At 49.5% G+C, this 24,944-nt stretch overlaps 9 protein-coding genes across 9 annotated transcripts; 5 read left to right on the top strand and 4 right to left on the bottom strand.

Moving 5' to 3' along the window:
* Positions 1-3,539: 3,539 nt before the first annotated feature.
* On the bottom strand, positions 3,540-7,411 carry QC764_511813 (uncharacterized protein). Its single transcript, XM_062948402.1, has 5 exons — positions 6,897-7,411; positions 6,094-6,866; positions 4,890-6,043; positions 3,975-4,638; positions 3,540-3,884 (listed from the first exon to the last, which is right to left on the bottom strand). The coding sequence occupies exons 2-3, from the start codon at positions 6,299-6,301 to the stop codon at positions 5,499-5,501; spliced, it is 753 nt and encodes a 250-aa protein (XP_062799157.1). The 5' UTR covers positions 6,302-6,866; positions 6,897-7,411; the 3' UTR covers positions 3,540-3,884; positions 3,975-4,638; positions 4,890-5,498.
* On the top strand, positions 6,822-7,394 carry QC764_511810 (uncharacterized protein; the record flags this gene model as incomplete). Its single annotated transcript, XM_062948401.1, has 1 exon — positions 6,822-7,394. One exon carries the CDS (start codon positions 6,822-6,824, stop codon positions 7,392-7,394), a length of 573 nt encoding a protein of 190 aa, XP_062799158.1.
* Positions 7,412-7,989: 578 nt separating the features above from the next.
* Positions 7,990-12,716, bottom strand: QC764_511800 (uncharacterized protein). The gene is given in 8 exon segments (XM_062948400.1): positions 7,990-8,363; positions 8,420-8,491; positions 8,545-8,856; positions 8,914-9,220; positions 9,272-9,581; positions 9,636-9,834; positions 9,891-10,357; positions 10,375-12,716. The coding sequence occupies 7 exon segments, from the start codon at positions 10,007-10,009 to the stop codon at positions 8,204-8,206; spliced, it is 1,479 nt and encodes a 492-aa protein (XP_062799156.1). The 5' UTR covers positions 10,010-10,357; positions 10,375-12,716; the 3' UTR covers positions 7,990-8,203.
* Positions 10,921-12,756, top strand: QC764_511790 (uncharacterized protein; the record flags this gene model as incomplete). Its single annotated transcript, XM_062948399.1, has 3 exons — positions 10,921-11,317; positions 11,374-11,946; positions 12,010-12,756. Exons 1-3 carry the CDS (start codon positions 11,312-11,314, stop codon positions 12,754-12,756), a joined length of 1,326 nt encoding a protein of 441 aa, XP_062799155.1. The 5' UTR covers positions 10,921-11,311.
* A 669-nt stretch (positions 12,757-13,425) lies between these two features.
* On the top strand, positions 13,426-14,220 carry QC764_511780 (uncharacterized protein; the record flags this gene model as incomplete). The annotated part of the gene is made up of 1 exon (XM_062948398.1): positions 13,426-14,220. One exon carries the CDS (start codon positions 13,426-13,428, stop codon positions 14,218-14,220), a length of 795 nt encoding a protein of 264 aa, XP_062799154.1.
* Positions 14,221-14,727: 507 nt separating this feature from the next.
* Positions 14,728-15,249, top strand: QC764_0080630 (uncharacterized protein; the record flags this gene model as incomplete). Its single annotated transcript, XM_062940780.1, has 2 exons — positions 14,728-14,824; positions 14,888-15,249. The coding sequence occupies 2 exons, from the start codon at positions 14,728-14,730 to the stop codon at positions 15,247-15,249; spliced, it is 459 nt and encodes a 152-aa protein (XP_062799153.1).
* QC764_511770 (uncharacterized protein) lies at positions 15,097-17,546 on the bottom strand. Its single transcript, XM_062948397.1, has 5 exons — positions 17,190-17,546; positions 17,067-17,141; positions 16,883-17,013; positions 16,726-16,830; positions 15,097-16,668 (listed from the first exon to the last, which is right to left on the bottom strand). Exons 1-5 carry the CDS (start codon positions 17,337-17,339, stop codon positions 15,804-15,806), a joined length of 1,326 nt encoding a protein of 441 aa, XP_062799152.1. The 5' UTR covers positions 17,340-17,546; the 3' UTR covers positions 15,097-15,803.
* Positions 17,547-17,973: 427 nt separating this feature from the next.
* Positions 17,974-22,644, top strand: QC764_511760 (uncharacterized protein; the record flags this gene model as incomplete). Its single annotated transcript, XM_062948396.1, has 1 exon — positions 17,974-22,644. The coding sequence occupies one exon, from the start codon at positions 17,974-17,976 to the stop codon at positions 22,642-22,644; it is 4,671 nt and encodes a 1,556-aa protein (XP_062799151.1).
* Positions 22,645-23,215: 571 nt separating this feature from the next.
* On the bottom strand, positions 23,216-24,292 carry QC764_511750 (uncharacterized protein; the record flags this gene model as incomplete). Its single annotated transcript, XM_062948395.1, has 1 exon — positions 23,216-24,292. The coding sequence occupies one exon, from the start codon at positions 24,290-24,292 to the stop codon at positions 23,216-23,218; it is 1,077 nt and encodes a 358-aa protein (XP_062799150.1).
* Between the last annotated feature and the right edge of the window lie 652 nt (positions 24,293-24,944).

Raw genomic sequence — 24,944 nt, 5'->3', positions numbered from 1 at the left:
ACTAAACCGAGCGATCAAGCAGGGCTGACCCTTCAGGTGGACGAAATGGACTAATAAGATAAGGACCATAAACGCAGCGGGGCTCACGGTCCACGGTCCAGTGTCAGCTAACTAGAAGTGGACTGAAACCGTTTATATATTAGCGGTCCACGGTCTCCAAATCGATATATACGAGGGAACTAGCTAATATACATAAGTAATTCCATAATATATAATCTAAATTATAATCGAAATACATTATGTAGTATACACTATTTAACTATACTAAATTAAAATTATTTAAAAATATTTTTAACTAGTATTACTTTTTGGAGGTCCTAGATAAGACTTCGTTATATCTTATATACTTACTTTAACTTTATTACAAATAAGTTAAAAACGTTTTTTTATTATTATAGCTGGACCTAAAAACGTTTAAAGAGGAAATATCCCTCTTAATCTAAGTAACAAGAGACTTTTTATGAAGTTTAAACCTACGTTTATTATTATAGAGTAAGTAATTAAATATATTAAGGAACTCGAGAACGAAGGTTAATAATAATAAAAGTAAACTATCATTATTTAGAGTATATTTAAAGTAATATTGAAATTTCCAGTACTATAGTACTATAAAAAAGGATGAAGTTTGAAGGGTTTTTAATTTACTTTAAAATTTAATTTCGTTACTACTTTAACTAAGTTATTAATAAAAAATCAAAAGTAATTCTCACGGCTATTAAATTAAAAAATAAAGCTTTTACGTAATTCTAGCCGATGCTTAAAAATTACTACGAAGTAAAGCCGGATAATTAAAAGAAAATTACTATAGAATATTTCGAAAAGTAATTATATCGTTAAAGTTAAGCTTAAGAAAGTCTTTAAAAATATAATACAGTATATAGCGTATAAAAAAAGCTTATAAATTTATATTAAACGCGTTTAATAACGGATTACATAGGTTTAATTAAAAACAAGAGTTTATGTAATATTATTAACGATAAAAGATTAATATAGTATCTTTATAATAGCTTTAAAGAGAACTGTTAAAATACAGCTTTTGTTTGTAGATTTTACAGTATATCTGAGCCCTGTATATTACAGGGCCTTAGAGGCAAAACGATGGCTTGAATCAGCATTGTTTAGGGACTGCGGTTACCGGAGCAGAAGCTCGGCCTCCGGCAGTAATCCGAGGTCCCGGAAAGTCGAGCGCTAAAGCTGGTGCCCTGCAGTGGTTAAACGGTAGCGGTAATGTAGCTTATAACGTAGCCCCTAACTTTATATTTAGTTACCGTGTTTAGCAGGCGTTCGGGCTCGGGAAACGCGCGTTTAGGCCCGGGAACGGAGCTACCCTCGGGGGGCGAATAGAAGGCCGATGGCCTATAAAATCTCTGCTTTACACTCTATTCGCTGTGGTATTTTTTAGTCTATAAGGTTAAATCAATATACTGGTTCACCATATACATTAGTGCCTTACAAGCCTATGTTACAGTGATTCTCTTCTATATATTATAGGGCGCCGCCCCTGTAATCCTCCTTCCTTCAGTGCCACGGCAACTGTCGAACGCTGCAGTTAAAGTCTTTTTCGCTCTTAGTGTACTGCGCTGATAGCTATTTGAGCCTATATTTACAGGCCTCAATAGTACCTATTTTAACAAGAAGGTAAAGGTCAAGTTATGTAAAGAATTAAGGTGTAATACTATTGATAAGTATATTACTATAATTATACGAATCGACAATTAGTAATTTTAATATTATATAGAACAATAATAAATATTAGGGATATTATAGTAATAAGAATAAAAAATATTTTAATAATAATAATTTTCATAATAAACGTAAGCGGAAATACTTTAAAATATATATAAAAAGTTAATCGATAGTAGGTTATTAACATACAGCTTTTGTTTATGGATTTTACAGTGTATCTGAGCCTTGTATATTACAGGGCCTCAGAGGCAATACAATGGCTTGAATGAGCAGTGTTTAGGGACCACGGTTACCGGAACAAAAGCTCGGCCTCCGGAAGTAATCCGAGGTCCGGGAAAGCTAAGCGCTAATGCCGGTGCCCTGCAGCAGGCAAATAGTAGCGCAATTAGCGGGCGTTCGGGCCCGAGAAACGGGCGTTCAGGCCCGGAAACGGAGTCACCCTCAGGGAGCGAATAGAAGGCCGATAGCCTATAAAACCTCTGCCTCACACCCTATTCGCTGTGGTATTTCTTGGTCTATAAGGTTTAATTAATATACTGGTTTACCACACACATTAGTGCCTTACAAGCCTATGTTACAGTGATTTTTTTCTATATATTATAGAGCGCCGCCCCTGTAATCTACTTTCTTTCAGTGCTACGGCAACTGCCGAATGCTGCAGTCAAAGTCTTCTTCGCTCTCAATGTACTGCGCCGATAGCTATTTAAGCCTGTATTTACAGGCCTCGATAGCACTTACTTCAACATAAAACCTTAACTTAAATTAAATCCGTACCTTTAATATAGTAATTAACGTATTTTATATTATATTATAAAGTTAAAAAGTATAAAAGGATTTAAATATAATCAATATTATACGTTTTAATTAATTAAAAAAATAGAAAACGCGCTACTAATAATATTTAATATAGTAAAAAAAAGGATTAACTATATTAGGATTAAAAGAAACGTTAAAAGGCTAGTTAAGGCCTAAAGTAAGGTCTAGAACGTAAGGAAACTCCAGAACGGTATTTTAGGCTGTATTTGGCTATATAGGAGTATTTAGTAAAATGGCAAGTAACGCTATAATAATAAATTACGTTATTTATGTATTCTTTTTATTAATATTCCGTACGAAAAAACGTTCCTCACGAGTACAAAGAGAATAGTATATTCATCTTACTTAAACAAATTTAATAACTATTTATAAAAAAATTTTTTTAAATTTTTAATTTTTCTATTTAAAATTATTTTTCTTTTTTATTATTTACCTTACTATAAAACGGTTAATTATGATATTAAAAAAAAAACTTTATAGGCGAAATTAATATTAAATTTATTATATAGCATTTTATAGTATATATATTCGGAAAACTATAAGAACTTAAAGTTTATAATGTAAAGGTTTGTAAAATTAAAATAAAGAAAGTTTTATCTTATGGTAAAACTATAGTAAAGGATATGTAAAGTAAAGAAAAAAAACTATTTACTTTTATAATAGCCTTTTCATATATAATTGAATATAATAATAGTAAAAAAAAATGAAAAGAAAAAACTTATAATATTATTAATAGTAAAAGAAAATTAAGCTATAAGGGCTTCAGCTTAAAAAGAAAGTATTATATTACGGTTCTAAAAATAGTAAGGCTACGAGATTTAATTAGTGTTAGACCGGGCGATCGAGCGGGGCTTACAGTTTAATTAGACGGAACAGATTAATAAAATAAGGACCGGGGACCGCAGCGGAGCTTACGGTCCATAATCTAATATCAGATAATAATAAATGGACCGAGGACCGTCTATAAGTTAACGGTCCACGGTCCTAAAGTCTATATATACACGGAAGATCTGGCTATTATAAATAAATAGTTTTAGAATATATAATATAAGTTAATATCATTAGTATTAAACTCTTGTAATTGAGATATGTTATTTATTATATATTGTTTTGCTGTACCGAACTAGGATTATTTAGAAGTGCCTTTAACTAATATCCCTTTCAGAGGTTCTAGATAGGGGTTCGTTATAGGTACCTAGTTAAATATTAACAGTCTCAGTGATAACCCCAATTGCAACCGGTATGGTGGAATCGAGGGTGCCATAAAACCCAGTGATAGCAGTGCCAGCCTCTGCCGAAAAAGACCTTTTCTTCTCAACCCGGTTCCGGCCAATATATCTTTCCATCACAAATGATTCTGTCCGTCCATGGTTCGTGACAAGCTATGCGTGGCATGTTAGCTTTACAGTGTGCATTGTGTAGACCCTGGTAGCGTTGGGATCGAGCGTTATTCATGTGCAAGGTTCACGTACCTTGATATAACCCACGCGACCATCATATATTCCGTGCCCCCTTCTCCTAGCAAATAGAGTGCAGTGCGGGCTCACTTGACCTCAGTAATGCGCTCTCCCCTTGGGCCATCGATGTCAAAGGTTTTGATGTCTTGCTTGTCTTCGTCTTCGTCTTCAGGTTCGTCAAACTCATCAACCCCCATTGGGTCGTATCCATCAATCTCCCCGTCGCTTTCCTCGTCGCATTCCTCCGTCTGCCTGTCAGGTGTATGGGGACCTCGTTGCGGCCTCTCTTCATCGATGCCGGTATGGCCGGTTTTATTAACTCCCTCTCCTCTTCAGCTTCACTGTTGGCTGGTAGCACTGGTCGACCAAACAGCCTTGACTCTGCCGGAACATCCTCTCTGTCGTACCCAAAATTCAATCTTTCGCCATCTAATGATATCTTGGTCAGATTTTCCAAGTAAGATCCCCCGGCCCCACCAACATGATTCCAGAGAAGAGGCTTAAAACCATGGGTAAACGATGCCACATGGGGTAAGATACCCACGTTCAGGTTGACATGGGTGGGAGGCATGTCAGGAAACCACACGGCGGAGGTTCTTAGCTGAAAGTCGTTTAGCCTCTCATCATCCTGTGATTGGCCATTCTCTACGACAGCAGCTATGCTGAGAAGTCGAAATCCCTGCAAAACTAGAGTCAGCCAATCATTCAACAAGTGTTGGGCTGGCGACCTAGGAAAGTCACCGGCGGCGAAAATGAGGCCAAAAAATGGCCAAAATTGGTAAGCAAATTAGTATTACAGTAGTTGGTTGTTGGTTCAAAAGAAAACAGTAAGAAAATCCAGCCCCAAGAGCAAACCGGTGTGGGTCTGGGAAAACCTGGGCCCTTTGGTGCCCCACAACAAGTCTTCGCTGTTTAGGGGATCCCATTTACATTGAAACCAACTTTCAGTGCCGAAATTGCATTCGCCCCCTCTATCCGCTTCGTCTTTGCAATCCCGTGGTGTTGACCAAGCCAATCACCCACCGGCCCTGTTGGGTTGACACACTGCAGTGATGAATACCGCTCTCTCCAACCGCAACATTCAAGCCTGTCAGCCCTGCCGGCTCCAAATCAGTCCACGACTCCGCCTGGTCGGTGTTATTGTAACCAACCTTCAAGTTCTGGCCTGACAATGTCAAAAATGAAAGACCACAGACATATGTGAAATACCCAACGACGATGGTTGATTTGCTAAGATTCTCCACGTCATTGTGAAGACGGAATTGGTAACTGAAAAGCTCTCTACAAGCACCACCGAGATTGCCTGCCGCGATTTCCCAGCGATCAGCAGGAAATTCGTCGTCATCAATTGCCCAAGGCGGCATCAGTGGTTTCTGAATTTCATGACTATGAAATCTAATGAGTGGCAAGAGGTTGACAATGAGGGACCAGATATGCCTCCTGATCTCAAGCCCCCTTCGAGTAAACGGAGTGATGATGGTGTTTTTTTTGTCGGCGAGCAGTTGGGACAGCAATTTCCAGTACCTTGGGCACCGATTGTCATCCAGAGGCCTCAAAAGGCCAAGAAAACTCTCCGACGAGGTCTGATAGCTCGGTGGTCAGGTTTTTGGCTTTGGCGTCGTCTGGACATCTCTCGGCGAGTCTGGTTACGTCTAGTATCGTTTGAACATTCACCTCACGTGGGTCAGCGGCCCAAGGCGCATCCTCTGCTTCATCATCGCGTCCATTGATCTCCCAAGGAAACAGGCTGTCCTCTTCTCCGTGTTGCTCGTAGGCCCATTCGGACCTAGGGGGCCTATACGAGTCTTTGGCTGAGTCAAGAGAATAGACAACCCGGTCAAGAGGGACCGCAGCTGGTGACATGGCTTGCTGGAGAAGGAGCCAACAAGCATCGTGAATTGCGAAGCCGCGCTTGCCAGTACCCAGCCTATGGGTAGCGAATTGATCCTTCTGAGGCCTGGTGTATCCATCGTCGTCATATCTGGTAGCTGTATTTCGTGGCGCAATAAAGCCGCCGCTGCTAGGGTCATCATAGACGCCCAGTCCAGTCTGGTAAAACTTTCCCTTCTTTGGTGTGATGCAAACTACGGGAGTTAGCAGAGATGTACTCTGTTGAGCACACAGATAGACTCACGACCACGAAATTCGTTTCTCCAGCCGGCACCTATGTCGTACATTCTCCATCCGCAGATAGGACAGCAGATGATGTAGGGACTCATCTTCCCGGTTGTTGGGTGAATTGTTCGGTAATGGAAAAGAAAAAGAAAGGAAAACGAGTTGCAGTGTTCACCAAGCCTTTTTATCATTTGACTCCCCGATATCCTGTCTAGCTTTTCCGCCATCAGATGGCTTAGGTGGACGTTGATACCTGCCACAATCTTCCAACGCTACCTGGAAGCTCTGAGGCAGCAGAGGCCTCACTAGGCTGCTGCCTGGTGAAAGAATTGTGTTGGTTCCAACAACTGCCACACAGACGTGGTTTGTGACGCGACCAGACATTTGATCCAAACGCTCTGACAGCAACTCATCGATGAATTCCCTTGAGAAAGGCGTCCAGTGTTTGAACAGGTGCAGCGCAGCAACTCTCTTCCCTTTATGCTTGGTACTGACTTCCTTCATGCCACACAAAGGAGGCAACAACTCCGCAAGAAAGGATTCACCCTCCGCGACCAACAGTTACATTTTTCATCAAGTCAGCCCGGTTAAAGCCATGGACGAGCAATGAAGATATTGCATACCCACCACATCATTACATCAATCCACATTCCTCCCACGCCTCCAACCAAGTATTTAACACCACCATGCGACCCTTGCCTAGGCAGCTAACCTTCAACCTCACCTCCCCTCCCACCGCCACCCAAAATGAAGCTCCCAACCATCCTCCTCCTCCCCCTCCTCCCAACCACCCTCTCAACTCCCGTTCCCAACACCACCACCCCCCCTTCCGAGATCAACGCCCCCTGCAACTACGACCTCGGCGACTGCGCTCCGCCCCTAACATGCATCCCCCTCTTCCCAACCTGCACCCGCTGGACAACCCTCAAAGATCACTCCTGGCCCGGTTGCCTAGGCACCTGCCAACTAATCGACCTCTCCAGGCAGAAAATCTACACCAAATGCGCCGGATGGGGCCTCTACGACAACTGCGACGAGAGAGTAGAATACTGCACTGACGATCCCCGCAATAGCGGCTGCGGTCCTTCCTGTGATGGCCCTGGGATTTGCCAACCTAATGACGATTGGTGCGGGGGGGAGGACAAACGGGAGTGTAGGGAGGGGTTGGCGTGTTTTATTCACCCGCCGGTGACTGTGCGGGGAGAAAAAAATCCGTACGGGGTTTGCTTGCCGTTGCGGTTTGGGAGTGAGTACTATGAGAAGACGGGTTTGGAGGAGAGCTGGGCGGAGGAGTGGGATGGGTGGCAGGGGGATCCTTAGGGGGTGGGGGTATGATAGGATAGGTTATGCTTGGTTACACAAGGAGAGTTACGCATATCTGCCGGCACGCAAAATAGCCATAGTCCGCCGCTCGCTGGGTCTTGGACGATTCAGAACAGCTTATTGGCTCTATCCGGAGCCCGGGAAAAGTGAGATGTTACACAACGTTAACCGGAGGGGCATATCCTGGGTCTTTGTACTTGGGACTCTTCGTTCTATGGTGCGCTTTCTGGCAACACCTGATGCCAAGTCTGCAGTTGGTAAAATTGTTTCTCTGTTGGCTGTGGTTGATATCATTGCGATAATGCGATGGCGTGGATGGAATTTGCCTCTTGAAGACCAATTGGGGCAGGATGGTACGCAATGCAAGGACTATTCTTTCTTCCCAGGTCTCGAAGTCAGGATGCTGGTTTCTTACATTGTTGCGCGAGATGGCATCCTCCTTTCTTCTATCCCACCCCGTGGAGCTCTTGGAAAAGTCACCAACGACGCCCACTTGTTTAAAGACAAAACCATCCAGTTCACAGATGCTGATTTGAGAAATCTTGGCCACGGCAAGCCGGCTGACACATGAATCTTTGGGTTTGGACGCACCGAAACTTTATCTGAACCACGAGCACGTTGCAAGACATACGAGAACTCTGTTTCACTTCGAGGAGATTGGATCGACGAAGCTTATATATTCCCCGCCAGGGTCATGAAGGTCCACCACCAGATTTTGTCACTTAAACCACGAGTGAAATAAAACGAAAACTGCACGCTTCTCCAATACGAATGTATCCCTCTTACAACACGAGCCAATCCGCAACTCAGGGGACATAAATCTGTGGCTCCTGACCATCCTCATCAGCTTCATGTTTCCCCTCAGCCACTCTCTTATTATGCACCTTGTAAATCCCAACCTGCAGGATGGCAAAGACGATACCAACAGACACTATGATGATCTGAATGCGGAGACCGTTGGAGTAACTAAGGCACACAACATTAGCATAGATCAAGGTGCAGCAGTGAGCAGCACAGCTTACAATGGTCCATCCTTGGCCTGATAATACTGTGTGCCAACCATCAGCCCGCTAATGGCAGACATGACCCACATCCTGCACCTGTCAGCAAAACCCCGCAAGTTTGTTTTCGGTCTAGAAGAACTCACGCAATACTGATACTCCGTTCACCTGGACTTCTGCAGTTGAGTTGGAGCCATGTGTTGTGGACAGGGTGATACCCCACGGCCAGCGCGTTGACAGCTGTCCACAAAGCCCATCGTGACCATTGGCCGACATGTGGATGGACTTCTCTTGCCACGATCAGCGTGATCAGAAAGCAGACCTGTGCAAGGATGACAGTGCCACCGCGGAGGTTGGTTTTGTCACTGATGTATGCAAAGATGAAGACAAAGACCAGCGAAAGGGAAGCACCAACGGCAGCCAAAGCATTCGCAGCAATAGTGTCCCAGCCCAGAGATCTGTTTGCAGTCAGATATTTAGCCAAGCTAAAAGACGGATATGCGGGGATAACTTACTTCAAGATGGAAGGTGTGTAGGTGGTTAAAGAACTCCATGTTGAGAACAGGCAAAAGGTAGAAATGAAATGTGGCCACCGCGGATAATGGGTGGCAGTCTTCCACACCAGCTGCAGGGGAATTTCCATTCCCTGCGCACCTCCATTATTCTCATTATCGTCCCTTTCGAGCCTCTTCTGGAGAATATCGCGGTCGTTCGAATCAAACCTGATCAGGCCTGGGCTGAGAAGCGGCCTTGGCATGTCAGGGGATCCAGGGAGGAAGAAGAGGAGAATGAACGAGACCACAATGGTAAAGAGGCCCTCAACTAAGATCAGTCAGCATCGAATCGGAGGAAAGGTCGAGATGAAAAACATACGAAGAAAAAGCCACTGCCATCCATGCAAGCCCCCAGCACCGTCCAATTTCAGGATGCCGGTGGCCAACAATGGGCTAATTGCATTCGCGCCAAACATGCCAAAGAACAGAATAGCAACCCGCTTGGCCAATTCTCGCTTGGAATACCATGTTGAGAGTGTGTAGATGGCACCGGGGATGTAGCCAGATTCGCAAAAGCCGAGTATGAGCCGAGAGGCCAGGAACCCGGCCTTGTTATGGATGAAGATTTGCAGTGAGGCCACAGTACCAAACGCCAGGACTTGACCTGCGATCCATTTCCTTGGTCCGAGCTAGCAATACGGGGTCAGCAAATGCTTATCGTTGAGCGTCATCTTTGATCATACCTTTTGAAGGGCAAGGTTGGATGGAATTTCCAACAGCACAATACCAGCAAACATCATCTGGTTGCCAGCATTGATGGTATCCAACGAGACATCAATATCCTCTGCAAAGCCACCAGTCAAGGCGCTAGCAATGTTCATCCGGTCAAGCTGAAAGACTAGAAGCCCAAGGAACAACAATGGCAAAACGGAAAAGTCAACCCTACGCACGATGTCAGCGCTGCGCTTCGTAGTAGACGGAAGCTAAGACAAACGGACTTCCTCCGGGCCTTGACCTCATCCCACTCTGTCCATCCTTCTTCAACAGAAGAGGATGTCCCAGAGTCCACATCGTTCCCGCTCTTCTTGGTGTCCTTTTCGACGGATGGTTGAGCCATGTTGTCCGAGGCTTGGCGGTGTGGTTGAAGAGCTAGATGACACCGAGGAATCGGTGACACAAACAGGGAGACGCGGCATTGCTTTTATCGACAGCGACTGCCGATAAAAGATCAGCTCGGGGTGCGGGAGCCAACAGTCGGAACCCTTGTTGCCAGCGTTGACGTGATCCAGGCCGTGGATGGCATCGAGATGCAATTCCCACATGCGGACCCGCTAGTTGGGTGGTACAGGCGGGCCACCCGCATTCTCGGGGACCAGTCGCTGCAAGGCGTCCCGGAGACCGGGCTCAGAGAGGGCTGATAAGTAGTGCTGGTGCCCAGTCGGCATTCATTGTGGGATGGGATGAGATGTGGGATGGGATTAGATGTGGTGTGGTGTAGGGTGGATTATGTTGAGGCCTAATAGGAGGACAGTTCTCAGGGAATGCCAGAGTTGCTGTTCATTTCCGGCCTTGTCGAGAAAGCATACTGCCTCTGTGCATTGAAGTCGTCCAAGTCAAGTTTGTGGTACAATCGACTACTGCATCCAGGAACAGGTATCGAGTCCTGGCGATACCAAGAAACTGGATAGCTGCGTAATGTCGAAATTTGAAGCTTGTAACAATGACTGGTTCACAATGTGCCATTAGTCTAACGAAAAAGAAACTGGTGTCGAGGAGATGGAAGGCAGTTGGGAAACGGGGGACGATTTGACAGGGCCCAGACCACGCCTGGGCGAATCGGGAAGGTCTTGGCAGGAACGCTGCAGCCTGCACCGAACACCAAACGTCACCGGTAGTTGTTTGTTAGCACACCAACATTTTTGTTTTTTCTGTTTGCCAGCCACAGGCGCTACCAAATCACCACCACTGGTGCCGACTTCGTCTTTGTCGTTTTTCTTTCAAAATACTTCTGCCCTAGCCAAAAATTAGTTCGGATTTTTTCCGGTCAGCTTCGTCCCCCGTCACTGCGGCAAAGCGTCCTTCACCTCCCCATCGCAGCGATGGCGTGATATAACACAATACGCCTGGGTGGGCCGTTCCCGAACCACCCCCGGCTTGGCCCGGATCACACCCCGACCCACGCGGCCGGACGGCTAGGTGGCAGACATACATAATGCCACGCTGCTCCAAAACATCACCACTGACACGTTTTACGCGATGTCTTCGCTTTTCCAGTCAAACCAACCATGTCTCACCCACCAATCAAGCGCGTCGCCGTCATTGGTGCCGGCCCAGCCGGCGCCATCGCCATTGACGCTCTCGCCCAAGAAAAAACCTTTGATATCATCCGTGTTTTTGAAAGGCGCGAAGAGGCCGGAGGATGCTGGTAATTTCTTTGCACCCCTCACCATCTCTGACCCTCAGCTCCTGACGAATCCCCAGGATCGGCGACAAAGCCCGCCCCCCAACCCTCACCAACTTCCCTCCCTCGCCAACCGCACCGCAGACCCCCCCCTCCCCATCCCACCCAAACTCCCAGCCCAAACACCTAAGTCTGACCGCCCTCGCTTCACCGAGTCCTCCGTCTACCCCTACCTCGAAACCAACGTCGACCACCTTCCCATGTCCTTCAGCCAGGAGCCAATCCCAGCCGACAAGACCGACAAGTCCATCGCTCTCCACGGGCCAGAAACCCCTTTTCGACACTGGACCGTCATGCAGCGTTACATCAAGTCCCTGATCGAGCACAACAACTACGAGGATTTGGTGTCCTACAACACCACCGTCGAGCTGGCCGAAAAGGTAGGTACAGAGTGGAAGCTCGTGCTGCGAAAGGAGGGCAAGGAGAAAGATTACTGGTGGACAGAGTACTTTGACGCGGTGGTGGTGGCGAGCGGGCACTACTGGGTGCCGTACATACCCGCGATCGACGGGCTGGACGAGTTTGAAAAGGGGAGGCCGGGAAGTGTGATTCACAGTAAGCACTTTCGGGGGAGGGGATATTTCAAAAACAAGGTTTGTTTGCCCCTTTTGCTTCGGATTTCCGCCGGCGGGAACCTGTTCTAACTTGAATTCTAGCGCGTGGTTGTAGTAGGCGCCTCCGTGTCGGCAGCTGACATCGCCTACGACCTCGCGCACTCCAAGACGGCCGATTTGCCAGTCCACACCATCACCATCGGCCATGCGGCAAATGGCTACTTTGGCGGTGGTGCGTTTGAGCACCCGAGGATTCAGCAACACCCTTCGATCAAGTCCGTGTGCCCCAAGACGAGGACGGTGCATTTGGCTGATGGGAAGAGCATTCCGAATGTGGACTCGATCATCTTTGGGACGGGATACACGTGGACAATGCCGTTTCTGCCAAACGTGGAGATTAGGAACAACCGCGTGCCGGAGCTGTATCAGCACGTGGTGTACCAAAGAGACCCAACGTTGCTTTTTGTCGGTGCTGTCGGTGCGGGGCTGACGTTCAAGATTTTTGAGTGGCAGGCTGTTTTGGCTGCGAGGGTGTTGGCGGGGAAGGCGAATCTGCCGAGTGTGGAGGTGATGAAGGAGTGGGAGGAGAAGAGGATTAAGGCTAGGGGGGATGGGGTCAAGTTTACGTTGGTGTTTCCGGATTTTGAGGAGTATTTTGAGGATGTGAGGAGACTGGCGGGGGAGCCGGAGAATGGTGTGGGGAGGAGGTTGCCAAAGTTTCAGAGGGAGTGGTTTAGGGCGTTTATGGATGGGCATGAGCTGCGGAAGGATATGTGGCGGAGGTTGAACAAGGAGGCTAGAGAAGAGGAAGAGCAGAGGGAAAAGGGTGCTGTCAAGGCCAAGCTTTAGATGGTGAGTATTCTGAGGCGTCTATACCCAGTAATGACAGCGATGAATTGCAGCGCTTGCACATTTTGACACACTCCGAGCCGCAAGTTTGCCATGTCACGCCAGGCGCTTCTTTTTCCGTTGAACGACGTGGCCCGAGTTGATCCAATTGTTGAGGAGATATCGGATGAAATTCGAAGCACCGGCCTTCGGCCTTATTTATATACATACCTGTCCACAACTACCAAGATTTCCCGCAACTGACAACTATACCATATCGCAACGCCAAAGTGGAACCGAGATATTCACCATGGCCGCTGACCACGGAGATAGTGAAGACCACGAGGCGCAACGCGGCTTCCATGCTTCTATTTCCGTCTCACGCCTTCCTTCATTCACTGCCTCTCGGAGCAATTGAACTTTACTTTACATACCTGTCCACAGTTGCTCCTCTCTCTCCTCGCTGAGATACCGCTACATTCACCGGTTTTGTCGCATCTTTAAGAATTTTGGGGGCATATTCTTTTGGCGAAAAAGCAACAAGGAAAACTGGCAAGGCATCGTCAGTAAAGACCAACACCCTCAAAAGACACGAGCGCGCCCATCGACCGGCGTCCAAACCCCCTCCATCACCTCTTTGACACCCTTCGACGACGCCACCAAGCCCTCTAACCGATCCCACGATTCCCCATGACTCCCCACGAGAACCCCCCACCCAACGGCCGCAAGCCCCCCACCTCAACCTACTACAACGCCTTCACCCTCTCCTACTACGACATCCACGTCTTGGGCCACAACATGACGCGAATATGGCGCTGCCCTACAAAGTCTGTTCAACTCCCACTATTCCAGAAATACTTCTCGCCGCCAGAACACACAGAAGCCAGATGCTGGGAGCATCTCGACGTTGGTGCAGGGACGGGTTTTTTTGTTGCGGAGGCGCTGAAATCCTGTCTGGGGAATAGGCAGTCGATGAGGATCACGTTGATGGATAATAATCTTTCTACGCTGAAGAAGGCAAGGAGGAGGATTGAGGGTGTGGTTGGCCGGTTGGGGGAGCTGGCTACGGTCGAGACGGTACTTCATGATGTACTGGATGGGGATATACCCAAGAGTTTGGGGGAGGGGAGGTATGATGTTGTGACGATGTTTAACCTTTTTCATTGTCTGCGGACCACGGCACCGGAGGGTAAAAAAGGGGTTTTTGGGATGGCGGCGAGGTTGTTAAGGGGGGATGGGGTGCTGGTTGGGTGTACTATTTTGCCCGGGAGGGAGTATCAAGCCCGGGGACTGGCGGGGGTGAGGGTAAGGTATACGTTGTGGTTGTATAATCGGGTTTATAAGGTTTTTGGGAATGAGGGTGATACGAGGGCACAGTTGGAGGAGGGGCTTAAGGCGGCTTTTGAGGAGGTGGAGGTGGAGGTGGTGGGGAGTATGATGATTTTTGTTGCAAGGGGGCCGAAGAGGTTGGGGGTGGAGGGTTAGTTGAGCGGTTGGGTTTACTGTGAGTTGGTAATATATGGCTGTTGTGAAGAGGTGGAGGAAGCTGCATAACGTGCATAGTAACAAAGAACAGCGGTCGCGCTCCTCCTCATGCAGTTGAAGGGACTCACCCGCTGAACGCTGAGGTGTGTGACTTCCCTGGGCGAGTCCGCGGAGGTTTCTTGTGCCGGGGGGTTCTTTCCTAGATGCCGTCTCCATGATCTTCCACGGCAGTCATTTTGGATCGTACCCTCCATCATTTCGATCCACGGTTTGCACAGCTGTGCTAACCCCTGTGCTTTCCCATAGAACTGTGTGGCAAGACGCCGCCTGCTTGGACCCGGACACAGCACCTCAGCAGCTTATCTCCCACTCCCATCTGTCAACTCTTCCTCTTCCCTTTCTTCCTCAACTCCAACACCAGCTTACAGTTCCACCACAGATTTAGCCACCCAGTTTCAATTTCAACTACAGACTTTGTTGCAACAGCTACCAAGAAACACTACGGTAATGGATCAGCAAACGATTCGTGATGAAGCCTCGACCAAGGAGGAGGTTGACCTCCAAGACAAGAAAGACGCCTCCGACAACTCGACACCAGTGAAAGGTTTGCTTAGATCTCCAACAGCACCCTTCGCCTGGTTCGAACGGCTAAGCAATGTTTAACCAGATGTCAAGGGAAAAGGCATAACAAAAGAAGCCGGCCCAGACGACAAGCAAGTCGACAACGACGAGCCATATGACCCTTCGCGCGATGCCTTCATCCTCAAATACAAGGAGCGGCACCTCAAGCGTAAGGCGCTCAAGACATGCAACTTCACCCTTGAACACCTGAAGTCGACGAAAACCGAAACGGATGCGCTAAAGGCTTTGAACGATCGTACGGGCAATATTTTGCCAGAAACTGTCGCCTTTATGGACAGGAAAGAGCGCGGTGTGACGTTGAGATTGCCAAACTTGGATCTCGCAAGGTACGGCTGGAGCAGGAACTGGCAGTGGTTCAGACCGATTTTGAAAAGCTTTCGATGTTGAGGCGCAAGAGCCATTAGTCCAAGCTTGGTTGATTAATCAGTGGGAGATGCGACTTGCGGGTGAGAGCGCGTACAGCGATATAAGCGGGTGTTTTTAGGTCCTGAAAGAAAAATAATAAGCTTTTAAGTTATCTTTAAACGCCTATACATTATTCTTTAAGGCCTTCAAATTGACTTTTAAGCCCCTTTACCTATCTTTGAAGGCCTGTTTATTATTTTTCAACGACTCTTAATTATCTTCTAACCCCTTTAACTACCTTTTACCGCCTTTTAATTATCTTTAAATGTCTCTTAACTATCTTTTAAAGCTTATTCACAATATGATTAGATTCTATATCAAGGGGAGGGAGGTGGGGGTGTTGGTAAGATAAATAAAGGGCTCCGTATAGGTTCTCTCCTTTTATTTCCTGGCTCTGGACAATATAGGAACATTATCACCATGTGCATTAGCATTTTCTTGAAAATCGGGCCAAAACCTTTGCAAGCTTCTCCACAGCCACAGCTTCTTTGCCATGGTATTCGATGCAACAACTTGATCAAGTCTTACCACCACCTTCAATATTTCGGCTTGAAAGGCAAACCCTCCAAAACGCCTTTCTTGAACTCGTCCACTCCCGCCTCCAACCCCCACAGCCCATGAATCCACTCGAGAATAACACCAAAGCTCTCGGGCTCCCCCATGTGCTTCCTCCCTTCAACAACCTTGAACTCGGTGTTCTTTCTCACATTCCCGTTCTTGTCTTTGACGGCAAGATACAAATCCTCCACCGGGAAAATCTCGTCCAAGTCACCATTGACCACCAACGTCTTGCAACTTTCCTGGTCCAGGATCCCGCTGTCGAGGAGACTGAATTTGCTCTTGCCTTCTTTGATGAATTGGTCTAGATCCTCTTCGTAACCGAACTTGTGAGCGAGGGTATGGGCTAGGTCGAAGGGGTATTCCAAATGGTTGACGTTGCGGAGCCAGGTCTCGTCAAACATGTGGTGGCAGCCGCCGCCGAGGGAGACGGAGCCGAGGAGGTGGGACGGATGGGTGTGGGCTGCGCGGAGAGAGTAGTACCCTCCTGTGGAGAAACCCCAGATGATGATATTGGACGAGTTGACGGTGGGAAGGGCGGTGGAGATGTAGGAAAAGAGGGAGGACATGAGGCGGTCGGGGGAGAGGGGGTCGGAGGGGAGAGAGGGGGAGTCGCCTGTTCCGGGGATTTCGAGGACGAGGGTTGCGATGGAGAAGCGGGACAGGGGGGTTTGCCAGGCTGAGAGTTCGGTGCGGTAACCGTCGAGACCGGTTAGGATTATGAGGAGGGGGAGGGGGTGTGGAGACGGGGGAAGGAGGAGGGAGGCGGGGATGAGGGGGGGTTCGGAGGGAAGGTGGTTGGGGTGGGGGATGGAGATGGGGAGGATGGGGATGGGGAGGAGGCTGTGGGGGGTTAGTAAGGATGGTGGGGTGGGTGAACGGGGGAATGGGGGAACATACGAGGCGCCTTTGTAGAAGACTTGTTTGCATAGATTCCAGGCTTCGTGTTGTTTGGGGGAGCGCGGGGCGGGGAAACGCGCGATGCGGTAAAGGGCTGAGCTTCGGCTTTGGGGTTGTGTTAGACAGTTGGGACGGAATGGGAGATGGGGTAACGGACAGGTACAACTCGCAAGCCTTTTCCTTTTCCCCGTTTTGTTCGGCTTGGCGGGCGGTAAAGGCGAGCTTGAACGCTTGGGGGAAGAACATGGAAGCGTATTCATCCCAGTTGTAGGGCTCCTTTAGGCCTTTCTGTCGGCGGTGTTAGACAAGGCCAAGAACTGCATCCAAGGGTTGGTGCTTACAGCGATGATCGCGTCAACCACCGGCTGAAAGTCGGTGATGCTGCCAAACATGAAGGGGTAGACACCCATGGCGCACTGTTGATGATTAGCTGTGAACGGCCGGATTGGCCCTGGTTGACATACAGGTCCTTTCCATTTTGTCTCCCACAGCTGCTGGAACGACTCATGATGGGCGGCGCGGGCGTGCAGCGCGGAAGAAGAGATGTGGTAGGTTTCGATGTCGCGGTCACCAGCCGCCGACACGTCATTGGTATCCGGAATACAATCACCCATTGTAAAAGAAGACTGACAATTTGCAACACCCAGCAAGTGATGACAACTTTGGTGTATTTGGCAAGGTGAAATGATCAAGAGGTCGTGCGGAGGGGGAGGTGGGGAACACCGATCGCGGACTGAACATATTGACTCGCTCTGAGTTGGCTTATTGGGACTGATGGCTATCCGGTTACACCAAGTGACAGAAGTTTCATCTGATCAAATGTTTTGATCGAAAAAGGGGGCATTCCCAGCGTTATTGTCGGCATGTCGGACATGGACCCTAACCCTGTCCAGCTGCCTGACCACCCGACCACGTGCTGGCATCTGCCACATTCCATCATCCCCTAATTAACCAATGCCAGACGAGCGTCTCAGAATAATCGACTTCTATGCAAAACGCATCCATGGCTTTGTACTTGACAACACCGCATCCTTTGTGTTCCATACTGCAGAATCCGTTTGTGTTGCCGGAACCGGCTCGAGCAAATGGAGGCCACGACAAAGAAACACCCGGCGTTAACTGCCCAAAGTCAACAACAAAATAGCACCATGTCGCGTACGTACCCGACCCGCCGGCCGTGCAAGTGCTTGCTGTCCGATGACCGGCGACGTTTGAACTCACAACATCACCAAGAACAGCACAAGCGCCATGTCTTCGTATTCCTGGCAGGGGTGGGCGCCTGGTGATGGTGATGTGTACGACGACACCTCGGATGAGATCTACCATTATTGGAACTCGGACTCGGACACCGAATCATACCCAATGGCAAAGTCGTTACAGAATCAAGACGAAGTCCCAGAACCTCCATCACATCCTCCCCCAACTCCCAGACCGGGGTCTGCCCAGCTTGCTACCAGTACGGGCAAGACACCCATTCAGCCTATCCCGCCTATTCCTACTACGAGCGGAAATACCAGCATAGGCCCTGTCAACGACCCCAGCAGTACGTACTCTGGTCCTACTCAGCATGATGGCTCAGGGGACATCATCATCACTGACGAGATGGATATCAATGACATCGAGGCCGCCATCGACGCCAGCAGCGAGATGGCACTCGCACAGGCAGGCGTGACCACGGGCTCCAATCCAGTTCAAGCGGGAAATTCAGCGAACGTGGATCCTGATGAAGGTGTCAACATGAATGGTGATCCGGATAGCTCGTTTGACGGGACAATAGCTGGCTTGTTTGAGGGTACAACAGACTTGATTTCTGACCTCATTGGGAACGATACATTAGGGCCTGCGGACGCTTCCACGCCCAAGAGGTTTCCGATCCAGCAGACACAGGTTCAGCAAGTCGACACGACGCAGGTCCAGCAATCCGACACGGCTCTTCAGGCTCTTGCAGAGCCGGATCATGACTGGTGTCAGCTGGCAATCATGCTCCCCCCCAGAACCTTTCGCTTGTCGAAAACGGGCGTAGATGAGAAGGATCTGGATTCTACCCTCTGGCTTGACCAACAAAAGGCCGGTTTTGTCTATATGCACACCCTGAAACCACAGGCGCCGGCTGGCCGCGCTCTGTTGGTGTGCTCAAGGCAGACTGGGGAGCTCATTGTCAGCAAGAACATCCATGCGCACCCCTTGATGATTGATTGGCGTTGGAACGAAAACTACAGACGATGGTGGCATTCCAATCCTGACGAGGCCAAACGGGATTATGCCGGGACCATTCCGCCCGAGATCAAATTTGCCCGGCTTGACGATCCGCTGGTAAAGCGACGGCTGCCAGAGGAGGGGGTGTATCCAAACTTGTTCGGTTTTGGCATCAGCAACGGCCGAGAGGGCGTAGAGTATGATTCTGCCTTCAAAAGGCCGCTATATGTTGACGAGTATTCGCTGTATTTCAAGCACTTCAACGGGTACAATCTCCGGAGTATGCTGGCATATGCCACGCAGGGTCCAAGGACGACGCAGCTTTGGATTGATGAGTATTTCATCTGGCACGTCATGGAGCAGCTCACGTCCGCTGTAATCTATATGCAAACGGGCATCACACGATCGGAGCTGAAGGCAGGGGATACGAGGAAGAAGGAGAATTGGAAGCCGTTTGTCCACCGCAACATCCTCCCCGAGCATGTCTATCTGCACTTTGAGGAAGCATCGGAGAGGGGTCAGAGTGAATTTGACGTGAATAAGCGGGATGAGGACCCAGCGAAGAAGGACAACTATGTCAACGAGTCTCTTCGGCGCGCGTTCCCTCGTGTTGTGCTTGGTAGTTGGTCGCAGGCCAACGAATTACACAGCAGCGAAAAGGTGTACAAGTACAATCGTGGAGAGCGCAGCAAGATCATGGCAAGGCTAGGGAACAAGGACGCCGATGACCACACGGGACTCAGGCCCGAGCTTTGGGAAGACATTTATCTTCTGGGGACCGTACTTCGACGCTTGGTCACGGTGTGGGATGCGCGTGAGAGGGAGGAGGAATGGGAGAAATCGTGGATAGACTACAATGTTGATGCGGGAGAATACACCATCGAAAACGTGAGAACTCCAGGCGCAAACAAACCGCACTACTCCGAGGACCTTTATGATATCCTCGAGGTATTCCAAGTGCGCTCCAAAAGAATCCAAATACAGGACCGGGCGAGCTGGGCGGATGAACGCTACTGGACCCCAAAAAGGTTGCAGACAAAATCGTTTGTAGATGTCGACATCTTGATTGACGTCGTGTTCCCCATAGCGCGTTTGAAAGTGCAAAACGAGAAAGCCAAGTTCCGGGCGAACGAGGAAACTGGTCATATCAGCATACCAGATACCCTGATGCACGGTTGGTACGCGCTCACGAACCGCATTGACCTGATCCCGTACACGCCAGAGGGCCAAGACATGGAGGAGGTTAAAGGAACAAAGGTGGTGTCGCGGGAGCTTCAGTTGGTGCAGGGGACCAAGTATCTTGTTTGGTACCAATTCCACGCCCCTGTCACCAGTGAGCTGAACCCTGGGATCACGGACTGGCTCGCAGTTCCGTGGGCGAAACAGGCCATGGAGCAGCCTGCCAAACTATGGGGTGAATATTGGAACCAACACTACAGCGATGAGATTCGGGCGGCCAATATGGACACTCCCGAACGCGGGAGCAGACATCGAGTTGTTGATAATCATATGGATGATTCCCTTGTCACGGTGGATGAGTCTTTGACGGGCGAAAGGAGACTAGCGCTCGAGAAACACAAGAGAAAGGGTGGATTCAAGCCGGACTGGCGAGTCCAACGGCCTGTGTTCGAGGCACCAAGAGGTGATGCTGCAGAGTCTGACGCTGACGAGTATGAAGGCTACGAAACTCGCAATGATGCCCGTGCCCAAGAATGGGACGAGCTCATCGAGGCTGTCAACCCGAGAGATCCCTTCTTGGCACTCACGTTGGAACAACACCTGAAGCGGGTGCTTAGATGGATGCGCCGGGCGAAGCGCGTGTTGTGGCACCTCTACCCCGTCGCATTGCAATACGACGACAGTGCGCAGGTACGAAACGAGGAAGAGAAGCTCGCTAAGGATTATCTGGAGATTATGAGGAAGGAGGTGGAGCTCCAGGCGACAGGACGGGAGGTGGAGGAGACACCTGAGCAGCGGGCTATCAAGCAAAAGTATCATGCCATGTTGGAGAGGCTGGATCCAAAGGGCGAGTACAAGGTTGGATTTGGGCACAAGTTTGCGGCTCCACGGGAACCTACGCCGCCACCACCACGGCCTCCTCCTCCGCCTCCCGAACGGCAACCCACACGCTCACAAGGAACACAAGGGGATCCATCACCACTACCACCCTCTCCCACCTCAAAGTACAAGAGGGAGGATGAGGCGCGGAGAATAAACAATGATATTCTGGCCACGCAGTATAGACTCCTGAGAGACAGGTTAAAGAAGGTCGTCGACCTGTACACTGAAGCCCAACACAAGAGAGACAGACTTGAAACGGATGACCATGAGTCGGAGCAATATCAACGATTTGTTGAAGCTTCAGAAGAGGTCAAGGAGCTGGAGGAAAAGATGAACCTCCTCAAGAAAGCTGATGACAACCTGCCCAAACCGGAACAACTTGACCAGCAGAAGGAACGTTTGCAGAAGGAGATCAAGATGTTCCGCAGACGCGCTGCTGAGTTCAAGAGGGCGGCAAAGGAGCAGATGACACTTCGCAACGAAAAGACTGATGACGCAGCAGACATGATGCAAGAGGCGGCCACTTTGAGGCTCGAGGCTTTGGAGGAGGCTGATCCGTCCCGGGCTGGCCAACTGGAGAACCGGGCAGATGAATTGGACGAGGAGGCCGAGGCTCTGATCAAGGAAATGCTCCCGCTCAAGACAAGGCAGAGCGAGCTGGCGGACAGGGTGCGGCTGCTGGAGCTCAAGATCAAGGGCCATACGGAGGTGATTGCCAAGATTGATAAAACGCTCAAGAAACAGCAGGAACCGGCTGGGGGCCCCTCATACTTTGCTCAGGGCTATGAGGAGGCCATGGCGGATGAAAGTAGTGCTGGTCCCAATCGCAATGATGGTGCTAACGACAGTGATGATGGCGATGATGGTGGCGATGGTGGTCGCGGAGGTGGCCCAGGTAGAACCTTTGATGGAGTGAACGATTCTGACGAGGACGACAACGACGGTGGTGGTGATAACAACAACGACAACAAACCCGACACCGCCACCGACCCCGAACCCACCCCCCAACGACACACCATCCGCTCTGGGCGCGTAGTCAGACCGGTCAGCCTCTACTCCCCAACCAATAACTACAACGCCACCCAGCAAGACTCGCAAACCCCGAGGAAAAAACCCCCTCCCAACTCACCCCCAGGCAACACCACCATCCCTCGCATCCCAACACCCCCTCCACAAACTGGTAAAAAGCGCCCCAGAAGTGACCCAGATACTGCCATCATTAGGGAAACACCCCCGAAAAACCCCCGGGTGGGCGTGGCAGGTAAAGTTGAAACCGTCGAAGTCCCCGAATCTCCAGATAAAAGGCCTCCCTGGGTAAACCCCCGAATCGAGATTCCCTGGACGCAACAAGAGACGGTCCCAGCTTTGCAGTATTCAAATGAGGGGGGTGATGAGGTTATTCCTGCCGCACAGCAGCCTGAGGGGAGTAGTGAGAAGAAGAGGAAGACGAGGAGGACGAAGGTGCCCAGTCCTATTGTGACAAAGGAGAAAACGGGGAAGGCAAGGAAGGTGTCAACCCCGACGAAGCCAAAGTCTTCGCCTGGCAAGGTGCCGGAAGCGCCGAAAAAAACAACAAAGACGCCGGGAAAGCGGGAGTTAGAGCAGCAGGTGACGCCGACTCCGAAGAGACGGGCGGTGGGACGGCCGAGGAGGTATGAGTAGGGTGGGAAGTTTTGGGCTACCTCGACAGTTTTGTGTTTGGATTGAGACGATGGGGTTTGGAAAGGGTTAGATGATGTCTCATATTCTGAATTGGATAAAAGGAACTTTTCATTGGATATTCTCTCTGTCTTTTGGATATTTTGGTTGGAATAAAACTCTCTTCTTATCTCTCTCATACGGTAGCCAGCTCATAGAACAAGCCGATGCAAGTTCTTCCTTCACATGTGTCTTGTCATGCTTGTGCAAAGCGATACACATTTGCCCCAATGGAGCTTCATAAAACAAGCTTACCAATCGTGAAAAGATCAACATCGCCTGCATATGCGCCGTCATTGATCGGGATCTCGTCTCCATGCACTCCTTCTCGGCAGTCACAAGTACCTTGCATCCAATCCCATACCCGGTGCATGGAAACCACAGCGGAAGGATTCAATGCAACTTTACACTTGAAGGATCCGAATCAGCCTACACAGCACAGCACATTTAGAATTACACTCAGGTCAAATCAAAGCTACAGGAACTCTATTCAGCCTCTACCCAAACAGAAAACTACATCCAAAAAGCTCCAACCTTACTCCTCCAAATCCCTAATCTTCAACACCGCCTTCCCAAAGTTCTTCCCCTCCAACATGCCCACCAACCCCTCGGCTGCATTGTCAATCCCCTCAGTAACACTCAGCTTAGCCTTGTAGCTCCCCTCAGCCAACCACTCCTGCATCTTCCTCTGGTGCTCCTCCACATACTTATCCGCAAACCCCTTGTCATAAACAATAAAGCCCCTCATCGTGATCCTCTTGCTCACCACCTTGAACAGATTCTTGACCCCATACTTTTGTTCGTCAGGAACACTGTACTGGCTAATCATCCCGCAAGCAATAATCCTTCCATGCTGGTTCATCGCCTCAATCGCAGCCTCGAGCTGCTCCCCACCGACATTCTCAAAGTAGATATCCACCCCATCCGGCGCGAGCCGCTTGAGGGCATCAAACGGGTTTTCAGTCTTGTAGTTGAACCCCCCATCAAACCCAAGCTCATTGAGGATAAAATCGAGTTTCTCATCTGAACCAACCGATCCAATAACCCTGAGTCCCTCCCGCTTAGCAACCTGCCCAACAACCTGCCCAACCGCGCCCGCAGCCGAACTGATGAAAATCGTCTCCCCCTTCTTCGGCTGCCCAATCTCATGATACGAACTCCAAGCCGTCAACCCCGGCATACCCAACGGTCCCAAAAACAACCCCAGGTCCTTCCCAATCTTGGAGTTCTTGATATCAACCCTGCGCCTGATCGTTCCGTCTTTAAGCTGGCCAGCACTCAAGTGGGCGTATTCCGCCAGGGGGAGGTAAGCAACGATCAGATCCCCCTCGGCAAAGTCAGGGGTATCAGAGCGGATCACTTTGGAGACGGTGTCGTTGGTGATGGGCTCGCCGACTAGGAAGGGCGGGGAGTATGACTTGATGGAGGGGTCGCGCATCTTTCCGCGGAGGTAGGGGTCGTAGGAGGCGGAGAGGACGGCGACGGTGAGGCCTCCTTTGGGGGGTTTGAGGTCGAAGGGGACGGGTTCGACGGCGAGGTGCTCTCCTGGGATGGGGGCGTTGGTGGGGACCTTTTTGAAGAGGAGGGTTTTGTTTTGGACTTTGTCGGACATTTTAGCGGTTTGTTTGATGTAAGGGGTAAGGGTTGGGTATGTTTATGATGGTGTGAAGGGGTTGTTATTCTTGTGATGATGGCGGTGATGGTGAGGTGAAAACGAGGGGCAGATGCTGGTGTTTATATCGTGATCCGACCTGGAAAGCTCGGCGGGGTATCCATGGCCAGTTGGTGACGTTTTTCGACGTCACTTGGTGGTGGTGGATCCCGCGGGAGAAGGACGCAGAAGATGTTGGGTGGATGAAGACACCCACATCGGGTGGGGTTGATGCCAAGATCCGAGGCATCTATTTCGACATCGAGACTAGTCCAGTAGAAGGATTGGTAAGCCGATTTTGATTCATCAGCTTCCAGCTTGTTGCGTACAAATACGGCCGCCCGCGGACTGCTGAATATCATGATCTAACTTTTCAAGTTGTTTGAGTCGACCACCATCCCAGTCTCTGGTCCCTAGCTGCGAAGGTTTCGTGCAAATTCGCGCCCGATTCTCTCTTGCAAGTCGCTGCGCATCCCCTTGTATTCATCCCCAGTCAGTCGGCCCTGTAGTTCGTGGAATCTGTAGAGCTGCCTCGGCTCAAGTAGTCCATGCCAGAGTTCGCCCACCTCAATTTTCTTATAGAACAAGTAACTGTCGTATGGTCCAATATCAC

Source organism: Podospora pseudoanserina, chromosome 5, assembly GCF_035222485.1.
Source record: "Podospora pseudoanserina strain CBS 124.78 chromosome 5, whole genome shotgun sequence".
Taxonomy (NCBI): domain Eukaryota; kingdom Fungi; phylum Ascomycota; class Sordariomycetes; order Sordariales; family Podosporaceae; genus Podospora; species Podospora pseudoanserina.
The sequence above is the reverse complement of the archived record's forward strand: the minus strand, read 5'-3'. Positions and strand labels throughout refer to the sequence as shown.